At 44.6% G+C, this 9,708-nt stretch overlaps 1 protein-coding gene across 1 annotated transcript; it reads left to right on the forward strand.

Moving 5' to 3' along the window:
- The first annotated feature begins 233 nt into the window (after positions 1 to 233).
- LOC135875490 (protein PET117 homolog, mitochondrial) lies at positions 234 to 9,696 on the forward strand. Its single transcript, XM_065400341.1, has 2 exons — positions 234 to 389; positions 9,547 to 9,696. The coding sequence occupies exons 1-2, from the start codon at positions 234 to 236 to the stop codon at positions 9,694 to 9,696; spliced, it is 306 nt and encodes a 101-aa protein (XP_065256413.1).
- The last annotated feature ends 12 nt before the right edge of the window (positions 9,697 to 9,708 follow it).

The following is a 9,708-nucleotide window of genomic DNA, read 5'->3' on the forward strand; positions in this document are numbered from 1 at the left end:
AGGGCCACTACAGCCCCTGGCCAGGGCAAACAGCAACACTCCTCTCCCCCCCCCCCCCCCCAAGCCCTTCCCCAAGCCCTTTCTCGGCTTTCGATTATTTTGGGCTGGGCCTGGTGGCGGGGGGGAGCGTAGGGATCGATGCTCTCCGCGTTCTATTTGTTGGGCGAGTCAGCGCGCGCGCGGCCCGTGCAGAGAGTCCCGCCCCCGGCAGCAGCGGGCCGGCACGCACGCGCATGCACTGGCCGCTCGAGCTGTGCGGCTCGCGCTCCGCAAACGGCCCGGTGGGGGAGGGGATGTCGACGGCCTCCAAGGTGGCGCTGGGCATCTCCGTGCTGCTCTCGGCCGGGACGGTGGCCGCCGTGCACATCCAGCAGAGACGCGTCAAGGAGGTGAGTGAGCGTCACCTGCCGCCACCCGGCTGAGGGGCCGGGGACTGGGGGGAGAGGGGGCGCCCCGCCCACGCAGGCGCTAGCCGCCACCCGTCACCTGCTCCTCCTCAGCCCCGCCCCCGGCCTCAGACCCTGTCCCTCACTCAGAGCCACGCCCCATCCGTAGGGTCCGCCCTTACTCAGCCCCACCCCCCGTGAGGTTCTGGCCCCGCCCCTCACTTAGAGCGACTCCCCCTCCTGTCCTGCCCCCTCGCTCGTAGCCACGCCCCCTCATATTTGGCCCCGCCCATACATGGTTCTGGCCCTGAGCCTCAAGTAGAGTGACCCCCCCTCCTGTCCCGCCCATCACTGAGCTCCGCCCCCTCCTAGTCCAAGCTCCACCCAGCACTCTGCTCTTCTGCCCAGTGCCCTCCAAAGGTGTCATCGGGCGCCTGCCCTGCAAGCCTCCCCCCCCCCCATCCTGCTGGTCTGTTTCCAAACGGTGCCCAGAATGCCGGGGTCACACGTTTGAATCTCGCGGGGCCCTGGGTAGCGGTCTCGGACTCGCCTCGCTGGTGCGGGCAGGCTCTATGGCATCCCCGTCCTCTGAGCCGTGCTGAGAGTGTCTGTACGTGCTTGTGTTCCATGGCATCTCCTTCCTCCCAGCTGCGCCGAGAGCGTCTGAACCCACTCATGCTTCACGCCATTCCCCTCCTCTGAGCTATGCTGAGAGATTCTGTATGTGGGACCTCCTCGTCAACCTCCTCCTGGAATGGCCAAGATGGCCACTGGAGGCTGGAAAGCGGGGTACCCTTTGATTGTGGGGCCTATTTCTGTTCCCTTGTTTGATCACGTCTCTTTGCAGAGTTCCTTTGGGCAGTGTCCCCTGAGTCCTTAGATGCCTTTGAGGTGCAGTGGGTGCTGTCCAGGGTTCTCTGCTTGGGGTCCCATTCTGGTTCCTTGATTTTCAACCTTTGACCTCACTTCTGTTCCTGTTTTTTCATTTGTTGCCCCATTTACTCACCTGTGGCCTGGGCTTAGCAGTTCTTCCCCGTGAGGGCCTTTGGTTTTGGGCGGACCTAGATCTGCCTGTCCCATATCTGCAAATAATACCCTTTCTCCCAGTCTTGCCTGTTCCCCCTGCCTCTTCCCTTCTGGTGTCCTGCCCATTCCTGTGGCTTCCCCTTACCTGCATCCACCCCTGTCTGTGCCCAGCCCTTCCTCTGTCATGGCCCTCCTCTTTTAGTTCATATCAGCATTAGGCTAGTAAGTTTGGCCCTTTGGCTAGTATATGTCCAGTAAATTTTCCAAGCTCCTATCACATCCTCAAGCTCATCTCCTAGAAGTGCAATATATAAGCACTCGGATATGAAATTGATATGGGGGTAGACTTCTGTCTTGCTTAAGGGTGCACATTGGTTGCTGATTTGGGTGAAGTTATGGGAGGTGGGTGAGGAAAGGAGTTGATGGGAGATGCGGCGTTGACTGACTTAACGGCTTGTTCCTTTGCATTTCACAGTTTGCACTGGTGGATATGCAGTCTAGCAATCCAATCTCATAGCTGACAAAGATTTTGCGCGAGCTTTAAACTTGAGAAGGTTCTTGCCTTGTACATACGTATCTGATAACTCCTAGTGAACCCCAACCCTGAAGGTAGTGTCCTACAAGGTATGAATTGTCACTTGAGAAGATGATGAGTCCCTGTATGGAGGAACCCAACTAAAAGTGTTCTAATTCTGAATGAAATACTTTTTTGTAGGTGGGAGTGGGAGCACCACCTATAGCTAGGATTGTCCAACAGTTCCCATTATAGGATCCCATTTTCAGTTCCTTATAACTTTGCCAAACTGTAATTGTTCAGACTGAAATTTCCAATACTGGTTGTATGTCTTGGTCTGATTTTTTTTTTTTTTTCCAGCTAAAATAATTTTCAAGGACAACAATGGGGAAAATGCATTGTCTTGCCCATGTTAAAAGAATTCTTTCAAACAGTTTGTTGAGAAGCACAACAAGCACCTCCTTGATTTGGAGCAAAGGCTTCGCATTTGACCTTTGTATCATGATGTGCCTTTCTGCTGTTCTGTGAAAAACTGGCCAAATTATAAGCCTTTGAAATATTTCATTTCACACATGCTCAGTAGAGACTTGGTGGTGTTTAGTAGCTAACTTCATTGAAGATTCAGTATGCGCTGAGTATGCTCCATCCTGGGGCAGTAGGTTAGAATCTGAGCAGAACTTTCCCTGCAATTGCTGTTCCCACTGCTTTGTGCTGGTTTGGGGTCGGACACCAGAACTGAGAACATGGAGACTGTCTTGTGCTCTCAGTTCTCCCACTGCTTCTTCACCAGGCAGTGTGGAGGAGGAAACTGCCTGACTTGTATGTAGAAGGTACAAGAGCCTGACTAGGAGCGGGGTTATTGAGGGAATTAGATTGAGACAAGGAACCTGGTGGCTGTGGAAAGAAACTGGGATTGGGATGAGTAGGAGGGGTAGGGTGAAACTAGGACTTGGATGAGGAACCCAGAAGGGAAGATGAACTGGGTAGGGAATGAGATTTGGACTGGGATTAGGAGCCTAGAGGATGGGGGGAGACAGGAATCACACTTGGGGAGAAAAGGTGTTCATTAAGTAAGCACCATCCATTCTGTGCACACGGATGCTGTGAGGAAAAATAGCATGTGATCATGTAATTAAAGGCCGTATCATACTGCATCCACACAAGGGGCTGAATTAAGGCATTTCCTCACTCTTGAGTGCTTAACTATGCAAATTTAGTGTTCTTCTAATGTAATTTGTGCATGTATGTGTATGTAAAAGGGGAACTGTGTAGTGGATAAATTCATGTGGTTAGTCCCTCAAGAATGGCTCATATATTTTTTAAGGTTACAAAAAGTATGGGGACTTCGCCTGACTCCAAACAGCCCTGTCCCCACCTTTCTCTGTATCATTTCCAATGCCCCCTACCTTTCTATAAGTTTCCATAGCCCCATGCCACAATTCCTCCTTTAGACCATAAGGCTTCTCTTCCCAGTCCTGTTCCTTAGACTGTGAAGATTCCTGTAGGTTCAGCAGTGTTTCTGCTACTACCTTCAACTTCAGCTCCATTCACAGAATAGTGTTGAGTGTCTTTGGTCAGGCACATTCAAGATTGCCACTGTACTTCTGACTGGAAATCCCAGAGGATGACGAATTGCAACAATTGTCCAGCTGCCAAGCAGATATACTGTATTGCCAGATCTAATGGACTGAGTGAAACCCTTTAAAGGTGGAGGGTACAGAGGAGCTTATTGGTCAGCTGGGAAAATCTGTCTTGTGGGGCACAGTCAGCAGTAGCATTTTGTTGGGTGGCCTGTGAAACAATGTTATGTCCCCATCCCTTTCCACCCAAATGGTAATCTATTCCTCTGTCCATCATGATCACACTACTTTAGGCACAGACAGCTGGCCTAGAGATTTTAGGGAGGGTTAGTGAGATGATTCTTCGAGATACACCCCAAATTTAACTGAATTTTACATGAAATGATTGTGTTCACTGGGCGATATTTAGCATTCCCCAGAGCCCTGATGCAGAAGTGGGTTCCAGCTGCTTGATCCTTTCAACTCTAGTGATCAGCTTAAATTGGTTCACATTTTCAAGGCTCTGTTCACAAGCAATAGGGCCCAAAACTTATTGTTCTTAAATGAAAGCTGAGATTCTCCATTACATTTCTAGTTACCACAAATCCAGGGACTGATGGCTACAGGCTTTATGGGGACCTAAAGATTACCAGGTGAGCTGAGTCCCTGGTTAGGGCCATGAGGGAAAGCAGAGACATGAAATGAAAAAGATGGTGTAGAGTGGGACAGAGGTGTGGATGGATACAGCCTTCAAAGGTTCACATAGATCCGCTAGTTTCTTAGCTATAACTAAGGCCTGGTCTGTACTTAAAAGTTAGGTCAGCATAGCTATGGTACTCAAGGGTCTGAAGAATGCGTCCGTCAACCTAGCTACTGTTGTTTGGGGAGGTGGTGTCCTGCAGCAACAGAAAAACACCTTCTGTCGCTGTAGAAAGCATCTACGCTATGATGCTACAGCGGCATTGTTATGATACTGTAACTGTGCTGTTGTAGTGCCCATAGTGTAGACATGGCTCAAACCTTACACATCTGTGTACTCTTCCCCCAGCTCTCCTGCACCGTATAAGCAAAAATGGCCTCTCTAATCCAGGGCCTGATAATCAGCAAGTACTAATGCTTTGTCTATGCTCAAAAGTGCACCAGTATATCTAAATTGTTTTTCAAATTAATTTAGTTAAACCAAGGCAGACCCCGAATGTGGACACTCTTAAATCAGTTCATGTCTGGTTTATGTTGATTTAATTTAAGAAATTTTTGGCCTTAATGAACTAATTTGAGATAAGCCAAGTGAATTTAAACTTGCACAGGGTTAGCTAAATTGATGTAAAAAATAAACAGGTGCAACTTCTGCGTATCGACCAGACCCAGGTCGGTTTGTATGTATTCTGATTGTGCTGATGATGGATGATAGCTCTCTGTCATTTGGGACAAAAAATAAAGGTTTTTTTATATAGCTATGTAGCACTAAAGTGAATGAAAACACAGCCTGGTAGGTTACAGGACTGCTGTATTTTATTGGATAAAGAGACATGCTTGATGCCTGCACTGATCAAAATCTCTTCCTCTTTTCTGTATTTTCATTAACTAATACAGTACTACCTACTAGTCTGTCAGGATAGTAGTAATTTTATAACCTGAATTAAATTGACTGAAACTGATGGGAAAGAACCTCTCCCATCAAATTCATTTCCAGAGAGAGTGATATTTTTGGGTGAAATACGTTTTGTCTTTGACTCCATATTTTTTGAAAATGAGATGAAAATATTTCTTGCGCAAAACATTTTTTCTTGATGATTTTGATGGAACAAATTATTTCCCTTGAAATGTGTACTTGGATTCTGGGTGAGAAATAAAGCCTCTTTCTGTTAGAACTGGTCACAATATTCACAGATAGTTTATTTGATAATTTTGGGGGCAATTTTCCCCCCCAGCATTCAGCCAGTCAGCTGTAGTGCCTGTGAATATATTTGTGTCCTGATGATCATGGAATCATAGAACTGGAAGGGACCTCGAGAGGTCATCTAGTCCAGTCCCCTCCACTCAAGGCAGGACTAAGTATTATCTAGACCATCCCTGACAGGTGTTTGTCCAACCTGCTCTTAAAAATCCCCAATGATGGAGATTCCACCACCTCCCTAGGCAGTTTATTCCAGTGACTAACCACTCTGACAGTTAGGAAGTTTTTCCTAATGTCCAACCGCCCTTGCTCCAATTTAAGCCCATTGCTTAGTGTCCTATCCTCAGAGGTTAAGAAAAACAATTTTTCTATCTCCTCCTTGTAACAACCTTTTATGTACTTGAAAACTGTTATCATGTCCCCTCTCAGTCTTCTCTTCTCCAGACTAAACAAACCCAGTTTTTTCAATCTTCCCTCATAGGTCATGTTTTCTAGACCTTTAATCATTTTTGTTGCTCTTCTCTGGACTTTCTCCAATTTGTCCACATCTTTCCTGAAATGTGGCGCCCAGAACTGGACAGAATACTCCAGTTGAGGCCTAATCAGCGCAGAGTACAGCAAAAGAATTACTTCTCGTGTCTTGCTTACAATACTCCTGCTAATACATCCCAGAATGATGTTTGCTTTTTTTGCAACAGCATTACACTGTTGACTCATATTTAGCTTGTGATCCACTATGACCCCCAGATCCCTTTCCACGGTACTCCTTCCTAGGCAGTCATTTCCCATTTTGTATGTGTGCAACTGATTGTTCTTTCCTAAGTGGAGTACTTTGCATTTGTCCTTATTGAATTTCATCCTGTTTACTTCAGACCATTTCTCCAGTTGGTCCAGATCATTTTTAATTCTAATCCTATCTTCCAAAGCACTTGAAACCCCTCCCAGGTTGGTATCGTCCGCAAACTTTATAAGTATCAGAGGGATAGCCATGTTAGTCTGGATCTGTAAAAAGCAACAACGAGTCCTGTGGCACCTTAGAGACTAACAGATGTATTGGAGCATAAGCTTTCGTGGGTGAATACCCACTTCGTCAGACGCATTCACCCACGAAAGCTTATGCTCCAATACATCAGTTAGTCTATAAGGTGCCACTGAACTTTATAAGTGTACTCTCTATGCCATTATCTAAATCATTGATGAAGATATTGAACAGAACTGGACCCAGAACCGATCCCTGCGGGACCCCAGCATGACTGTGAACCACTGATAACTTTCTGGGAACGATTTTCCAACCAGTTATTCACCCACCTTATAGTAGCTCCATCTAGGTTGTATTTCCCTAGTTTGTTTATGAGAAGGTCATGCGAGACAGTATCAAAAGCGTTACTAAAGTCAAGATATACCACATCTACCGCTTCCCTCCTATCTACAAGGCTTGTTACCCTGTCAAAGAAAGCTATCAGGTTGGTTTGACATGATTTGTTCTTTACAAATCCATGCTGACTGTTATTTATCACCTTATTATCTTCTAGGTGTTTGTAAATTGGTTGCTTAATTATTTGCTCCATTATCTTTCTGGGTACAGAAGTTAAGCTGACTGGTCTGTAATTCCCCGGGTTGTCCTTATTTCCCTTTTCATAGATGAGCACTATATTTGCCCTTTTTCAGTCTTCTGGAATCTCTCCCGTCTTCCATGACTCCTCAAAGATAATCACTAATGGCTCAGATATCTCCTCAGTCAGCTCCTTGAGTATTCTAGGATGCATTTCATCAGGCCCTGGTGATTTGAAGACATCTAACTTGTCTAAGTAATTTTTGACTTGTTCTTTCCCTATTTTAAACTCTGATCCTATCTCATTTTCACTGGCATTCACTATTTTAGACATCCCATCGCCTGCAACCTTCTTGGTGAAAACCGAAACAAAGAAGTCATTAAGCACCTCTGCCATTTCCACATTTTCTGTTATTGTCTTTCCCCCTTCATTGAGTAACGGGCCTACTCTGTCCTTGGTCTTCCTCTTGCTTCTAACGTATTTGTAGAATGTTTTCTTGTTTCCTTTTATGTCCCTAGCTAGTTTGATCTCGTTTTGTGCCTTGGCTTTTCTAATTTTGTCCCTATATACTTGTGTTATTTGTTTATATTCATCCTTTGTGGTTTGACCAAGTTTCCATTTTTTATAGGACTCTTTTTTGACTTTTAGATCATTGAAGATCTCCTGGTTAAGCCAGGGTGGTCTCCTGCCATACTTCCTATCTTTCCTACACAGTGGGATAGTTTGCTCTTGTGCCCTTAATAATGTCTCTTTGAAAAACTGCCAACTGTCTTCAATTGTTTTTCCCCTTAGACTTGCTTCCCAGGGGATTTTACCTACCAACTCCCTGAGTTTGCTAAAGTCACCTTCTTGAAATCCATTGTCTTTATTGTGCTGTTCTCCCTCCTACCATTCCTTAGAATCCTGAACTCTACCATTTCATGATCACTTTCACCCAAGTTGTCTTCCACTTTCAAATTCTCAACCAATTCTTCCCTATTTGTCAAAATCAAATCTAGAACCACCTCTCCCCTAGTAGCTTTCTCCACCTTCTGAAATAAAAAAAAAAAAATGGTCTCCAATACATTCCAAGAACTTGTTGGATAATCTGTGCCCTGCTGTGTTATTTTCCCAGCAGATGTCTGGGTAGTTGAAGTCCCCCATCACTACCAAGTCCTGTGCTTTGGATGATTTTGTTAGTTGTTTAAAAAAACCCTCATCCATGATGCAAAGACTTATGCCCAAGTTTAACTTTACATATAGCAGTTAGTAAATTAGGCAGGCATATAAGCCTTTCAAGGATCAAGACCATAGGTAGTAACAAAATATGGCCCTGATCCTGAAGTTGGATCCATGTGGACAGAACCCTGTGCTTGTTCCAGTATTGGCTTCCATGCAACCATTGAATGTGTTTTCCTAATCAGATGATATATTTTATTATCTTTTGTTAAATGTGCCACCATCAGCTTGAAATCTGCTAGGAGTTATAAACAGTTTCAGGTACTACTCCTGCCACATAGTTCCTTTGCCAATTTTTGTGGTTTTGCAGATGTATTTTCTTGTTTTCAATATGCCTTTCTTTCCCCTATTGTTGTGTAAAATACCCACATAAACAAAAAAGGAAACTGGCAAAGGCCCAGATTCAGCACTTGAATCTGCTTGCAGGGATCCAGTTTCAGGATCAAGGTCTGACTGACTATACAGGGAAAACAGTTAAATTGACTGTATACAAAGTACTGTGAGCTCTGTGTGGGTGGATCCCTATGTGTGCATTGGCATCCCCACCGAAGTCTGGGGGCTCTGCATGGGTGCAGAGGTCTGTCCATGGGATTAGGACCAAAATGCTGTCAAGTGCACAAAATAAACAAAGTGGAAAAACTGTTTCTCTTTCAGTTATAGTAATCCTATTAAATTTTCATTTAAAAAAAAATGTAGCCTCCATGTTGTGTATATCAATGTCTATTTAACTTTAATGAACATTTTGAAGAAAGAACATATTTGTAGAATCACATATTACTTTTTCAAGAGCCCACAATAAACGTGCTGTGGGACCTCCAGTGGATCTCCAGCAAAACCAGGGAAGACTTTACATACTAGATATTTTTAAGTTTTAAAAAAAACAAGCTGAAAGAAACCTTTTCAGGCCAGCTTTTATACATCATAAAGAAGCAGAAAAGTTCTTCTTAACATTCTTTTCGGGTCACCTTCAAATTCTTCTCAAGCAGAGGAACACAAATTGAGAAATTTGGGGCAGATTAGTTGAGTTCTGGTAAGGATGGGGGAGAAGTCAATCTTCTGTGGAGAGATTGCTGTCTCTCTATAATATTGTAGAGCTTATCAATATACAATATTTACAGTTGTCCAACACTTTATCATTATATTAAGATCATACAGCTAAGCCAACAAATACAGTATTCCTGGCATGCTACCAGTAGTTTATCAACATCCACACATCAGATCTCAGCTCTTGTAATTTTAGACTCCAAAAGTAGCTCAGGTCGCTAACAGAGAATTAAAGGTTTGTAACAGTTATACACTTGGCAATGCTGTGTCAGAGGTTGGAATGCAAATGGACATTCGTCCTATGCAACCCAGGACACACTATAACGAACCATGTCTCTTGTATTTTCAGAGGCTGCACGAAGGAGTAATCCGAGACCTTGAGAGACAAAGCCGTAAACTGGAAAACATTCGTCTTTTACAAGAACAGATTACTCTGACCAAACAACTCGAAGCAGAAAGAGACAAGATGTTAATGGAAAAGGGGTCCCAACAATCCTAGACCTAGAACTGA

Source organism: Emys orbicularis, chromosome 3, assembly GCF_028017835.1.
Source record: "Emys orbicularis isolate rEmyOrb1 chromosome 3, rEmyOrb1.hap1, whole genome shotgun sequence".
NCBI classification, from domain to species: Eukaryota; Metazoa; Chordata; order Testudines; family Emydidae; genus Emys; species Emys orbicularis.

What these genes read in the sequence shown, in the direction of transcription:
- LOC135875490 (XM_065400341.1), top strand. Translation starts at nt 234, where the DNA reads ATGCACTGGCCGCTCGAGCTGTGCGGCTCGCGCTCCGCAAACGGCCCG. An exon ending in AGCAGAGACGCGTCAAGGAG is followed by an intron (nt 390 to 9,546) that starts GTGAGTGAGCGT and finishes TTGTATTTTCAG; the next exon opens with AGGCTGCACGAAGGAGTAAT.